This window comes from Taudactylus pleione, unplaced genomic scaffold (genome assembly GCF_031769625.1).
Source record: "Taudactylus pleione unplaced genomic scaffold, aTauple2 ptg000179l, whole genome shotgun sequence".
NCBI lineage: Eukaryota > Metazoa > Chordata > Amphibia > Anura > Myobatrachidae > Taudactylus > Taudactylus pleione.
The window spans coordinates 25,031,134-25,046,314 of NW_028284581.1; the positions used below are offsets into that span (position 1 = coordinate 25,031,134).

A 15,181-nucleotide genomic window follows, 5' to 3' on the forward strand; every position below is an offset into this window, starting at 1 on the left:
TGTAGTCCCCATACTCTCTTACCAGCACATGTCCCCAGTAGTGATGAGCGGTTCGGATTCTGAGGAATCCGAACCGCTCCGAACAGGTGGAATCCGAGTCCACCTGAACGCAAGTTCGGGTGTTCCCGTCTGACTCGGATTCCACCTCAAGGCCGAACGTCACCCGTCCGGCGTCGGATTCTCGCGAGACCTCGCGAGAGCCGGGTGACGTTTGGCCTCTATAAAAGGCCCGGCAGTCGGCGCCATTTCGCGTGTCACGTGTAGTTAGGTAGTGCACTGTCTGTGCTAGTGTTAGATTAGACAGAGTAGGCAATGTTCTTTGCGCTTAACCTCTGTGACTTTACTGGGCATAAGCCCTGTGTGCTCCGTGACTGGGCATAATAAGCCCACTGTGTGTATGTGTACTGTATTATACAAGCTCCGTGACAACTGACAGGGCATAGCCCACTGAGTGTATCATACAAGCTCCGTGACTGGGCTTAGCCCACTGAGTGTATACAAGCTCCGTGACAGGGCATAGCCCACTGAGTGTATTATAAAAGCTCCGTGACAGGGCATAAGCCCACTGAGTGTATTATACAAGCTCCGTGACAGGGCATAGCCCACTGTGTGTATACAAGCTCCGTGACAGGGCATAAGCCCACTGTGTCTATTATACAAGCTCCGTGACAGGGCATAGCCCACTGAGTGTATTATACAAGCTCCGTGACAGGGCATAAGCCCACTGAGTGTATTATACAAGCTCCGTGACAGGGCATAAGCCCACTGAGTATTATACAAGCTCCGTGACAGGGCATAAGCCCACTGAGTGTATTATACAAGCTCCGTGACAGGGCATAAGCCCACTGAGTATTATACAAGCTCCGTGAAAGGGCATAGCCCACTGTGTCTATTATACAAGCTCCGTGAAAGGGCATAGCCCACTGAGTGTATTATACAAGCTCCGTGACAGGGCATAGCCCACTGAGTGTATTATACAAGCTCCGTGACAGGGCATAAGCCCACTGAGTGTATACAAGCTCCGTGACAGGGCATAAGCCCACTGAGTGTATACAAGCTCCGTGACAGGGCATAGCCCACTGAGTGTATTATACAAGCTCCGTGACAGGGCATAAGCCCACTGAGTATTATACAAGCTCCGTGACAGGGCATAGCCCACTGAGTGTATTATACAAGCTCCGTGAAAGGGCATAGCCCACTGTGTGTATACAAGCTCCGTGACAGGGCATAGCCCACTGAGTGTATTATACAAGCTCCGTGAAAGGGCATAGCCCACTCTGTGTATACAAGCTCCATGACTCCAGTTCATAGTGATAAAGTAATATGGATCACAAGAATGAACCGAGAGGAGAGCAGAAACAACATGTAAATGCTAGCATTGCAGCGGCTGGAAGTCCATCACTTTCATCTAAAGCTGATGCTCAAGGGCCTAGAGGCTTTAAAAACTTAGGGAACCTGAAATCAAAAAATTTAGATTTCACAGGGGTAAAGACAAAAAAAAACCTCTAAAGACTACTACTATTGCAGAGAAACAGAAAATTGGCAACATACCATTCACCACACGTAGCGGCAAGGAAAGACTCAGGCTTTGCCCTTTATTTCTGAGTGGTGGTTCTGCAACTGTCAGTGAGGCATCTTGTGCCTCTCATGATGATAAAAGACCTTTTCAATCAGACTATAGAAGTGTGAAAAAATGTAAAACCAATAAGGCAGTAGAACAAACTGTGTTTTTTGAAACACAAATGTCAGAAATCCCTGAGGAGAGTCTAAGTGGGTCCACGAGTGGCATTGCTATGTGTAAGCCTGACCTTTCAGAGAAGCCGCCCTCCACAGTTTCTTTTCCATCTGTCGTTGTGGGGATGAGCAGTATTGCCGAGGACATAGAAATAGAGGATGCCACCGTGGAATTGCAAGAGGATGAGAGGAATATATGTGCAGCTGACGCTGGCACTAATGAGGATGTTGAGGATGAGGATATTATTTGTATAAGTCAGGCACCAGTGGAAGCAGCTCTTGGCCAAGATAAGAAGGCCATTGCCATGCCTGGGCATAGAACCAACAAATCCACATCTTTTGTGTGGAATTACTTTTACCCAAACCCTGACAACGTTTGTCAAGCCAATTGTAGCCTCTGTGAGACCACAGTTAGTAGAGGTAGGGACATTAAGCATCTAGGAACCTGTACGCTATTACGTCATCTGCAGCGAGCTCATGACAGGTGTTTGATAACAGAAACTACTGCAAAAAAAATAACAACAAGCAGTCCAGCATTAGCTAGATGCCTTCTCTCTACTAAATCCCAGCACCTGCAATCTCCGCCGACAACACCTTCCTCCTCAATATCCTCAGGAATGATCAGTGGTAGTACAACATCCAATTTGTTAGTGCTAAGTCACGGTGACTCCTCCAATTTCCAGGACACCTCAGAAGAAACTGAATCTTTGAGCGCTAGGCCTGCTGCTGCTGCTGGTGGATCTTCATCCCAGAAGTGGACCAAGAAGATTACTAGTAGTATACCAAAAAAACAATTGACTGTTAAAGAATCTCTTGCAAGGGGAAGCAAGTATGACAGCTCTCACCCTGTCGCACAGCGGATCACTGACGCCATGACAGCTATGCTAATATTAGATCTGCGTCCAATATCCGCAATTAATGCAGTGGGATTTACACAGCTAATTGAGGTCATGTGTCCCCGGTACCAAATTCCATCTCGGTTTCATTTTACCCGAAAAGCCATTCCTCGGCTGTACCAGGACGTTAAACAGAACCTAATTATTGGCCTGCAAAATGCTATTGTACCCACTGTCCACTTAACCACAGATATGTGGACAAGCGGTAGTGGACAAACTAAAGATTACATGACTGTGACGGCCCACTGGGTGGGTGAATCGCCTTCAGCAGCAGCAGTATCTAACAAACAACACCAGCTCATTCAGAGGCAGGCAACTCTGTGCATCACCGGATTCAATAAGAGGCATACCGCTGACAACCTCTTAGAAAAACTAAGAGATGTCATAGAAACATGGCTTACCCCAGTTGGACTCTCCTCAGGATTTGTGATTTCTGACAATGCTACAAATATAGTGAAAGCATTACAGCTGGGTGAATTCCAACACATCCCCTGTTTTGCTCACACAATAAACTTAGTGGTGCAGGGTTTTTTAAAAAACTACAGGGGCGTGCAGGAGATGCTGTCTGTGGCCCGAAAAATTTCGGGACATTTTCGGCATTCAGCAACAGCGTGCAGGAGATTGCAGCACCTGCAAGAGCAGTTTAATTTGCCCTGCCATCAACTGAAGCAAGAAGTGGTAACGAGGTGGAACTCAACCCTGTATATGCTTCAGCGGATGGAGGAGCAGCAAAAAGCCATCCATAGCTATACGACAAGCCATGACATTGGGAGAGGAGGGGGAATGTACCGTACCCCAGCACAGTGGAGAGTACTTTTTGTCTTGTGCAAGGTGCTCAAACCATTTGAAGTTGCCACTTGTGAAGTGAGTGCTGACACTGCTAGCTTGAGTAAGGTGATTCCCCTGATTTCGCTTTTGGAAAAGCAGCTGGAGAAATTGAAGGATGAGATTAAACAAAGTGATTAAGCAAAGTATGCTGGACTGATAGATCAAGTCCTTTGTTCGCTTCGCCAGTATCCACGGGTGGCCAAGATCTTGAAATCTGATCATTATATTTTAGCAACCATTCTTGATCCTAGGTTCAAGTCATATGCTGTGTCTTTCTTTACAACTGACCCAGATCTTAAAAGAACCAAAGCGCTCCTGGTGAGCAAGTTGGCAGCTGAAGTGACACATGGCACTACGATGACGTGTCCTCCTTCGGTTTCTCCAGCAGCAGCCAGAAAAAAATGCACCTTTTCCAAAAGACCCAGTGGTGATGCAGATAAGTCAAGTCAACATTTTGACATCTGGTCGGGTCTAAAAGATTTGCCCAACACCAGTGACACCTCTACCGTAACTCCATCTAATACGATTACCATACAAAGAATGGTGGAGGATTATTTTCAGGACACCGTACACGTAGACATGTCACAGAGTCCCTTCGAATATTGGAAGAAAAAAAAGGCAATTTGGAGACCCTTGTATAAACTGGCTTTGCATTATTTAAGCTGCCCACCCTCCAGTGTGTACTTGGAGAGAGTTTTCAGTACAGCCGGGAACCTTGTGAGCGAACAACGAAGGAGGCTACTTCCACAAAATGTAGAAAAAATGATGTTCATTAAAATTAACTGGAAATTTCACGAGGAAAACCTTTCCCGCCAATCACGTCACAGTACAGATACTTCTGTAATGGTGGATTCCAGCGGGGATGAACTGATATTGTGTGAGGAATCGGATGATGTACACACTGATGAGGGTGAGGATGGCAATGATGGTGACATCATGCCACTGTAGACCTGTTGCCTTTAGTAGATTGGAAGATTTTTTTGTGGGGGCCCAAACAAACCAAGCAAAGTGGCAGTACCTGTTGCTGAAATGCTTTGTTTGTTAAAGTGTGCATGTCTTTTTTAAGATCCAACATAAAGGGTGGGTGGGCGGGCCCAAGGACAATTCCATCTAGCACTACCTTTCATTTCTGCCACTGCTGTGTGGCATAGTTTCATAGATGTGCTTTAAACTGTGGTGTCTGTGCCACTGCGCCGCTGCTCTGACGTTTGGTCACCAGTCAGCTCACTGCAACCCTTAGCCAATAAGGGTGAAAACAATAATTTAAGCTGTGAGGTGGTCTAAATTGACTGTAAATGACTGGAAATTAATGTTATTGAGGTAAATAACACTCTAGGAAGAATAAAAAGCCAAATTTATGTAATTTTAGATTTTTTTGCCAATTTTGTCAAAAAATCCAAATCCAAAGCCAGTCACCGCAGTTTGGCAAATCTAAATCCAAATCCAATGCCGGACGACGAATTAGAACCAAATCCAAATCCGGAAAAAATGGTCCGGCGCACATCCCTAGTCTCCAGTAGACTCTGGCACTGTGCCAGTCTACTGCACATGTGCCGATCTCCGGGAAAATGGTGTGTGCACCATTTTCCTGGTGATTTCAGTACTGCAAATATGCAGGTCTTCTAGAAAATTATTGGCTACACTGTTTTCACAATTATTTCTGTAGTGCTGACAGAAAGGTAAGTATCGTCAATATGTGCAAGTATGTGTGGTGTGGGCCCCACTGGGGCCGATGTGCCCATTAGAGATACGCTTCATGCCATCTCACTTCTAAAATAAGAATAGGTTTCAAAGCTGTTGTACTTTATAAAATGTTTTATATCATCAATCCTATAACAATTCGATTACAATTTCTGCATTCAAGATCCATAACAGTTTCACTAAGTATCATTAAGCACATATGTAGTTTATAAATCACACATATCTTAAAAGTCTATAACACCACCATAGACTACATGTATTATTGTAGGTATAATAGACACAGCATATATTACCTAGTAAATATACAAGATCCCTCATTGATTCATGGATGATGCCTCCAAAAGTTCCTGAATGTAAGTCCTTCTTGCCACTTTCCACCTAAGAAGAAATTAGGGAGGTATGAGATTTACCTTCATTATTCTTATACAAATCCCCGATATTACTGTCTGATCAATGCTATTATGTTGGTGACTGGAAAAATAAAAAACATTTTAAACTACTATTACAGTGTATTTTATTTTTTATAAATATACAGTACTATTTCACAATAAAAATACAAAAAAAAGTTTTACAAAACAGTGCTTTATACCTTTCACTTTGTACCCACCCACAGACCCTCTAGATTAGAATGTAAGCTCTTGTGAGCAGACCCATCTTTGTTTGTGTGATCTCTACAGAATAAGAAATATGTGAACTATAATTATGTTATTATATACATTTGCTTAATTGTACAGTTGTGAACTTCTCTATAACTGCCCTGTTTGATCTTCCATGTACTATGTAATAGTCTTCCATCAATTATGTACAGTGCTACAAAATCCTTGTGGCGTGTTATAAATAAAAGATAATTTTGTTAGGGCTCAACACAAATAAATAACACATATTCTAATGGGCCTTTCACAGAGGAAATGCTTACCCCACCCCACCCCACCCAGATGCAGACCCCATAGCAGCTGCACAACCTGCAACTATAGTAGTTATGACTATATTTCAGGGCCTACTGGCATGCAGTCCATGGAGAGAAGTCCAGGGAGGGCGGTAGAACCTCTTGCAATATTTTGACATGTAGAAAAGGACCCTAGACTGCCAACCCTGAGTATATATAATGGGAAGTGCTACTTGTTGAGACTATTATTGCAGACATAAAAAAGACAAATTACAAGTGCACAACTCCAAATTACTAATTATATATAATTCATTTTGCAATAAAATTTTGCAATAAATAGAAGTTTTTGGCATAATCTTGGCCAAGGGTATGGGCCTACCCACCACTTCACGGTAACCTCTTAGGGTAGGTCCCTAACATACTAAGGTTCTGTCGAAGCTGGATTAGTGGCTGAGACGGAATCAGCATAAAAATTAGCGTGCGCGACGCCATCTTGCGAATGGCAGCTAGACTCCATCTTAAAAATAAGAATCTGCAAAACGCCATTTTGCGACCAGCGCCATTTTAAGTTACAACTCACGAGCTAAGTACAGATGCCAATGTTTTTGATAATCTACCAAAAACAACTAGAAAAACAGCCTCCTGAGAAAAGTAAATATAATAGACATACAAATTGGGAATCCCTGTATATAGAAAAGTATAGTTGTGGCAATTGTAATATAACCCAGACATTGATCTACACAATTGAATTTATCTGAATACTAAACAGTTTTTAGTCTCACTCCCAGACAGAATGGCCCCAGCTTCACAGCTGGGGTTCTCCACCTTGTTTGAGAAGTGAAGCTCACTGCCCGTACCACATTTGCATTGCAGTGTGAAACTGTTAGTAAGGAATGAGATATGTGTGTGTATATGTGTATATATATATATATATATATATATATATATATGTTAAGTCCATCATAGATAGAAACTCATGCATAAACACCGCACATTACGCACAGTTGCGCTGCTAACATGACGCTCAGTAGCGAATGCACAATAACCTAGATGCGAACGCTGTTTATTAGCTGCATGCGTGAACATGTGCCCCAAATCAGATAAACCTAACTAGCGTCTTTTCCCATATCCCTAATACTTACATAATGCACACTTACACAAAAGGTTGCATAGCTATAAATTAAAAGATCCAAGTTTTATTCATTTATTACAAATGCTGTGAAGTAAAGACTATTTTGGTATCTAAGGTTTAATACGTGATAAGTAAGCCGTGTTTGATATTATACTGATCCGCACTTTATCCACAGCTTTCCGGTATCATCGGTGTGAAGATCGGAACATGCGTTCGTAACTTATGGACCGTAAAGACATAAAGAACCAAAATGTACTTTGTAAAACCAACAGTCTAGATTTGCATGAGGTGGGGAAACGAAGGTAACCAGCTGTTGGAGGCTGGACTGTGGCCATTTGAATCAACCTGTTAAATGCCCTGTAACAAATGCACCTGCACTGGGAACCAATGGCATCAGCAACAAACTGCTCTATTGTGTTGTCTATTTCTGCGGGGGTATAAATATGTGTGCTCTGACCCTGGGTTTCTAGTCTTCTTGCTGATTGACGGAGGTTTCTTGCTGATGCCGGTATCTGGTCCAGAGCGCGTGCGTATGTATGACTGTATCTTGGGTCTGTATAATTCTTTGCTCTAATTGTACTTAGATCACAGCGTGTAACTGACTGTACTTTACTTGAATAATACTTTGTGCTTTGGAACACATGTTCAAGGTCTAAAGTCTTTATTTTACTGTATGACTGCGTACGCAAATAGCGGCAATTTTAGAGGTTTATAGGCAGGGTTTAGAAGGTATAGGTAGGTGCGTATAGAGGTTGAAATCCAGTATCCTTAGTTCAAATCCAGAGTGCAGGACACCCCCAAACCAGCCCAGTTGAGCCACCCCAGGGCATCTCTCTAATAAGAAAAGTGAAATGGTATTAAGCAGGGAGTCTGGCATTGTGACTGCACATTAGTACAAGGTACAATCTAGGTAAGTCCTACAGACTTATATACTGTAGTGCAGCTTTGGGTTGATCTTTGGGGCGTGGGTCCCCTGGAATGCTTTGGTTGGGCTGCTTCAGGGCATCGCATTACAACACATTTTTCCTTTTTTGCACTTTTTAACACTTCCATTGTTTGTTTATTATATATGTATTTTCACATTTTTATTCTTATAAATGCAGCAGTAGCTGCTCTTATCTATCCTATTTTACACTTCACTTTTCTTATTAGAGTGATGCCATCGGCTGGCTCAACTGGGCTGGTTTGGGGGTGTCCTGCGCTCTGGATTTGAACCTTAGTATGTTAGGGACCTACCCTAAGAGGTTACCGTGAAGTGGTGGGTAGGTCCATAACCTTGGCCATGATTATGCTAAAACCTCTATTTACTGCAAAATTTTATTGCAAAATGTATTCTATATAATTAGTAATTTGGAGTTGTGCACTTGTAATTTGTCTTTTTGTGTCTGCAATATTTTGACATGTTTAATGTATTCAGTGGTGAGGGATGATTACGCACAATTGCTGGAGTCAGAGGAGTAGCAAGGGTGGTTCCAGTGGAGCATGAGCTCCAGGCGCCAAAATGGACAAAGGGCGCCATCCAGGGTTCCGGAATTCATGGCGCTACACAGTATGATGGCCATCTGTTAGTTTTTATCACGGTTTGTTTGCTTTATATCCTAAATAAGTTGTGGATCTGAGATCCGTTTCTACATTTCATGCTCCCTCAAACTGTCCAGATTGCCTCCCCTCCCTCCTCTGTGATCATCTTGTCACCTCCCCTTTCCTATCAAATTGATTATTCACTTCTCTCTTCTTTAATTCCCTCCCATCTACCCTGTGATTGGCTCTTTGGCCCTGTCCACTCCTTTCTAATTGGCCTCTGTCACCTCCCCTCTCTGATCGGCATTCTCCCCTCTCCTATTTGACCCCTCTCTACTTATTCTGTGCTTCAATGGATTTAAAAGTGACACATCTGAAGTAAAATCCTAAACTTCAATTATAAGTTATGAATTTTTAAAAAAAAGTAATTGCTTTGCTATTTAAAGTAATGGAGGTGTTCCCATGAATGACCACAAAGTGTTATTTGAAAGGTCTTTTAGGAGACCTGAATTAATAATAATGGTGGTAGATAGAACATGATTAGTACTGTAGTACTCACATTAATATAGGTGCAATGTATATTTGCGAAGTAGGAGCATAGCTGAGAAGGGAACTTCCTATAGGTGTCCCCACTCCAGTGAAAGGTGCTCAGGGCAGTAATTGCAGTCATAAACTGTGCACCCTTTGGAATCTCACTCTAGCACATGTACTCTGTCAATTTAAATTAAATGATCAGATATATAATATACAATCTCCTCTGTTGACATAAATGATTCCAAGGATATAAAAGTCAGATCCTAGGTGCTATACATAAATAAAGCATCACCGAAGCATTCCATTCCCATTGTTTTCTCTTCACTTCAGTATTCCCCCGCAGGCTGGCCATACCCCACTCAGGGGTGCCTAGAAAAGGGGGAAGTGGTTACAAATTACCTGGGCTTGCTGGTGGGGCCCGGTACCGCTCCCCCACCTCTTACATCACACAGCAGCCCAGCACACGCTGCTGTGTGCTGGGCTGCCCTGGACACTGCTCGTGGCATCTAAGAAGCAGTCACAGCAGTCTCCCACAGTACACCTGTGGGGGGAGTGATCAAGCTGATCGCGCCCCCCACTGGTTATGCGCTGGGCTGAGGGCGCTCACTGCGCGCCCCCCCCCCAGTCACCAGCGTTCACCACCGCAAAACTTTTTTCTTTTAAACAAAGGGGGCGTGGCCACGCCTCCCGCAATTAGGACAGGCCCCCTCTTTTACCAGGGCCTGGCGCGGCTCTTAACGGGCCTGACCCCACTGGCAAAGTTCAGTACACGGAGAGGGGGCGCTATGACATGTACGTTCTCCGGGCACCATGGTTCCACACTACTCCTCTTGCTGGAGTACATGGTGAGAGAAAGGCTTGCTCAGTGGGTTTCTAGTCTATAGGTGCAGTGTGTAGATAGTAATCCCTTTATTGTGAAGTCATCAGAAATGACATGAAGGAAACATGTAAGACTCTCTACTGTGGGTGGAATCATGGAATCATGTTAGGAAGCAAAAGGTTACATTATTGAATTAAATTCTATTATGAAAATCTTGATGAAAGGTACTCTCGTGTCATATGGGATTATGTGGCCTAATCTTTATAAACATGGTAATAAACATTCTTTATTACCATGATATGGAATGTTTTCTTCTGGGCTATTAATGAATAAACAGACACAGGAAACAGCCCGTCCTGGTGAGGAGTAAAAAGTAAAGTGATAGCTAATTCTATGACTTTACTCCCCGAAACAAATGCATGTGCATCAGGAAGAGCTCCAGACCCTCAGGGGGGACTCAGAAGATCCCTTTTCGCCAGACATCCTCCACAAAGGTAAGCGGATGAGCACCAACTGCAGATGCTGGTAGCCATCGTAAACAAGGTCCAAAAAGTTATGCTTTTTGAAGTTTGTTAAATAGCCCCATAACACCATCTCCATGGGGGTGGCTGCAGAGAGCATTGTTTATAGTCTTCTTAAATAGATGTGATACTTATATCTGCCTTAAACATATGGACACAGCTATTTGTGCATATTAGGGACAGAATTAATTTGATAAATAGTCCCCTCAGAGTCTTATGTGAGTAGTGGTGTGTTTTTTTCTGCCCCCCTCCTTACAGAGCTGAACATGCCCTAATCCAATCACAGCAGACGTGTGCACTCTCATCACCACAAAAGAATGTATATGTACCTCAACAAAGAAATATGCATTGCCTCTTGTTCCATATGTCAGGGCTGGTTTTCTACTGAGCCACACATTGTCAGAAATTACAATATAATCCACATCCGAGAAGAAATGCTCATGTGCTTTAATCAGCTCCTCCAAACCAGGGGAACCCGTTTCTTCCACACCTTCTATGATGAACTTTAAATTTACAGCGATATCCTAAGGTAGAAAAAAATAGATATTAAATAACTGTACTTCTCATGTTTGGATTTCATGGGCAAATGTTTATTTTTAGAATTGGTCTCTAAATGCACAATTCTGTATTTGTAAATCGTTCAATTACAGACTGAGACCATCTTGATTTTATGACTTTGGCCATTGCTGCAGCACTATTTTGATTACAAAGTAATGAGATAAAAATGAGTGTACATACGAGGGGTGTGCAATACGTGCCTGGATGCACAAAAAGTAATATATTTACAAAGTAAGTGAACATTACATTTTTTTTCGCCAGAGGAGTCTATACAAAGTTGCATGCGCTCAAACCACTTGGTGAAGCAGCTGGACCTGTCCGAAGCAGCTATGTCATCTACATGCTGGATAAAGGTCCCCACTGCAGCTATTGGTGACTCAAAACTAATCCCATGCATCCTGCGATTTATTTGTGGGAACATGAAGAAGTCGCAGGCACCAGGTCTGGACTGTACGGCGGATGACCAAGCTCCTGGATGCATTAATTGGCCAGATAATCTATCACTGTCCTGGATTTGTGGGCAGGTGCATTGACGGGATAGAGAAGGGCACCATGAGCACTAGTTCTTGGATAGCACCTGGAAATAGCTTCCAGCACTTCTGGCAGGCTTTGGTTGGCATACCAGTCCCTAGTGATGGTGTGCTGCCACATGAGTGGTACGGTAGCTACATGACCAGGCTTGGCCACAAAAACAGCAACCGTCTGCTTGGTCACGCTGCGCTCACGTCGGAACTTCTGTGTTGGCACACCTCCATCTGGGGTCCACTGGGCCAATTGTTGTTTGGTCTCCGGGTCGAAACTGTAGACACAGAATTCATCACCTCTGATGATTGCCCAGACAGAGTTTGAGTGACCACCATCAAACCTGGCCAGCATATTGCGGCTCCAAGTATCGAGTGGAGGAATCCTGATAAGATGCATATTTCCTTCTCTAACTGGGCCACAGTCACCCTGGCATCCACCTATGGCCCGCACAGCAGCAACGTTATCCTTGGTGATGGCAGACACAGGACGGCCGCAGCGTTCCTCGTGTTTCAGGGACCGTCTTCCATGCCAAAATTCTGCCAAACACTCAAACACAGTGGTTCGGGATGGTGCTTCCTCCCCAAAATATATTTAATATATTATATTATAATACTGTGTATCATCAGCTGCATTGTTTTACCTGTTTCAGGGCTATGTATGTGTCTATAGCATGTATCCAGGCTAGTACAGGGCCTTTGTTGTCTGTTGCACCTCGTCCATACAAGTTTCCTTCAAATAATGTGAAGATTTAGAATTAGAAAGGAGAGGAAATCACATAACACAGACACATATTCATTTGTTTAGAGAACTGTCATATTGGTCAATGTGATCAATGAAATGTCGAGGGGGAGATATAACAAGCCTTGGAGAGGGATAAAGCGGAGCAATTGCCCAAAGCAACCAGTCAGCTCCTAACTGTCATTTCATAGACTGTGCTAGATAAATGTCAGTCAGAAGTTGATTGGTTGCTTTAGGCAACTTCTCCACTGTACAGTATATCTCGCCAAGACTTTATACCATACTTGCCAACTCTCCCTCATTGTCAGGGAGACTCCCTGAAATAGTAGCAATCTCCCTGTCTCCATGAAGTGTCTAATACTCTCCCTGATTGCACCTTACCCCCATTATGAAGCTGTTATATTACAAAAAAACAGAGATGTATACATTCAAATGGGATCATTAGTATCATTTCCCTGCATTGGTTATAAGGCACAATGATCCCTATGGCTATATGCATTTTCTGATAAGTATCAGTATGTTTCCATCAACAAATAGATCTTACTAACTGCTTTGGAGCTCATTTACAGTTGGATGTAAATCAATGTTATGACACGCCCCTCAGATATAGCAGCACACGCCCACTTTACCACCACACTCATAGGCGTTGCTTTCATAATCTTCCTGAAATGTTTTTTCAAAAGTAGGCAAGTATGCTTTATACATCTCCACCTCAGATTTTTTCCCCATGTACAGTATATGTTTGTCATTTTGCGCTGTTATTTTTTCTCTTCACATGTTGTCTTTTTGCCTATCCAAGACATTTCCACTGAAGGTTAGTGCTTAATACATTTGAGGAATGCAGTAAACCCCCCGAAAACTGCATTTTCAGGGGTTTCACCGCATTTTTCCTGTTAGTACATCCCGGCCTTAGGGCATTAACATTGTGCGGTACATACTGCCATGCATCGCATCCCTACTGATCGCATATGTACTAACATATACGATCAGTACCGCAAAGGGCAGCTTTTCTGATAAGAGCTGTCTGTTGCAATCAGCGCTGCGCCCTGAACTTCCGGGTTTGTGACCCGGGAGTCCATCTGTGTGTGAATGACGCATCGGCGACGGGGCATGCTGGGAGGGATCCAATGAGATCCCTCATACCAGCGCTATACGGTAGAAGCCCATAGGCTTCTATAGAGTGACACCAGCAAAAGCTGGCGTTACCCTCCGCGTCGGAGCCCCGGTTGCCACCCAATAGTACATATGGAAAATGCGGTAAAACTCAGAAAACGGGTGTTTTATCGCATTTTCCATTTAGTACAGCCCGCTATTAGTGAGACTGGGCCTTCAGCCATCTGTGATTATTAATAACTGACACAAGTACTGCACTGTAATGACACAAAGGAACATTTTCAAGGTACTAACCATTTACTTCAGTTAGTGTAAAGGGATCATTTTTCCACCCATCCTCTTTTTTAGCAGGCTGCACATCCACATGTCCATAAAAGCAAACAGTCGCCTTAGTGGTGTCATTACCTAGCTCAGCTAGGATTGCTGGAGGGAACTTTACTTGTTGTCCATCATACAGCTGCAGATAAACATGCAGGTTAATACTTAAGTTTAACCATTTGCTTGCAAAGAATATCACCTCACAGGAGATAAGAAACGTGTATTTATTGGTGGGCAAACAATATTTTTTAACCTGCTCAATCAAATTTTAGGGAAAAAATTGGTTGACTTAGGTCATCTCCTCTCCGACAGGTGATTTACCAAAGAGAAGAGAGATAAAATGGATGGAGATAAAGTACCAACCAATCAGCTCCCATGTATTAATTATCGCATTTGCAATGCAATCCGGGCGCGATATGAGCGCCCATGATCGCATTGCAGGATGCGATCATAGCGCCCGAATGTACTAAAGGGCACCCACAGTGACAGGCAGCCTGTCCGTGCCATGTGCTGGGAGTCTCTTCACTCCTGTGCCAGGGATTCTGCGCATGCACGGCCTACAGACCACATGGAACCCATCCCGGCTAGTATTGCGATGTGTAGCCCATAGGCTAAAGTGGCATGCGCCATCTTCACATTCAGGAGCTTGGTAAATCTGACTGCATTGCATCCCCCATAGAAACCTATGGGGGTTGCGGTGCTGGCGGAAATGAAGTGACAGCAGCAAATGTCGGAGATATCTGCTGCGACCTCTCCATAATACATCTGGAATTACTTAATATTTGCAGGTATCCCCCGAAAACTGGTGTTTTCAGGGAATACACCGCAAATATTAAATGAAACATGGGCCACATTGTGCAGGAGATTGCATTAGGCTATTAGTACATGGCAGGAAAACATAATATGATACTGAAACTGCTGTTTCTGCCTAATTTTATGAAAAATGGGATTGATAAAAATGCACTGCAAATATTAAATAACTGGGCCCACCAGTGAGTTACATTCTTTGTACGATAATTTATTATTTTGCTAAATCTGTGATTATACATTGTAATTATTTATTGTGAGCTTTTATTTGTACAGTTGTTCTGGACTTGTATTATATTCACTGTTAAAAATAGGTAAAATGCAGCCAAATTATTTATATATTTTATAAAGTATTATTTGCTATTTCTTTTTTCCCATTATGAGTCTTCCATATCCAAATATACCGAAATACGGAATTTTTTGAGCATGACTGTGATAGTGAAACATTTGCTTTTTGATGGTTCAATGTACACAAACTTTGTTTTGTTTAAGACACAACATTATTAAAAATAAAGTATAAAATGACCTTCAGGCTTTGTGTATAAGGTG

At 43.0% G+C, this 15,181-nt stretch overlaps 1 protein-coding gene across 1 annotated transcript in view; it reads right to left on the minus strand.

The window, feature by feature from the left end:
• The window catches only part of LOC148519958 (beta-Ala-His dipeptidase-like), a 66,579-nt gene that overhangs the window by 25,097 nt on the left and 26,301 nt on the right, over window positions 1-15,181 (minus strand). The window contains exons 5-8 of the mRNA XM_088475923.1: window positions 13,802-13,964; window positions 12,297-12,385; window positions 10,903-11,097; window positions 5,453-5,537 (exon numbers count right to left, since the gene is read on the minus strand). Of these exons, the coding sequence (XP_088332049.1) occupies window positions 5,453-5,537; window positions 10,903-11,097; window positions 12,297-12,385; window positions 13,802-13,964 (532 nt within the window). The remainder of the gene's footprint in view (window positions 1-5,452; window positions 5,538-10,902; window positions 11,098-12,296; window positions 12,386-13,801; window positions 13,965-15,181) is intronic.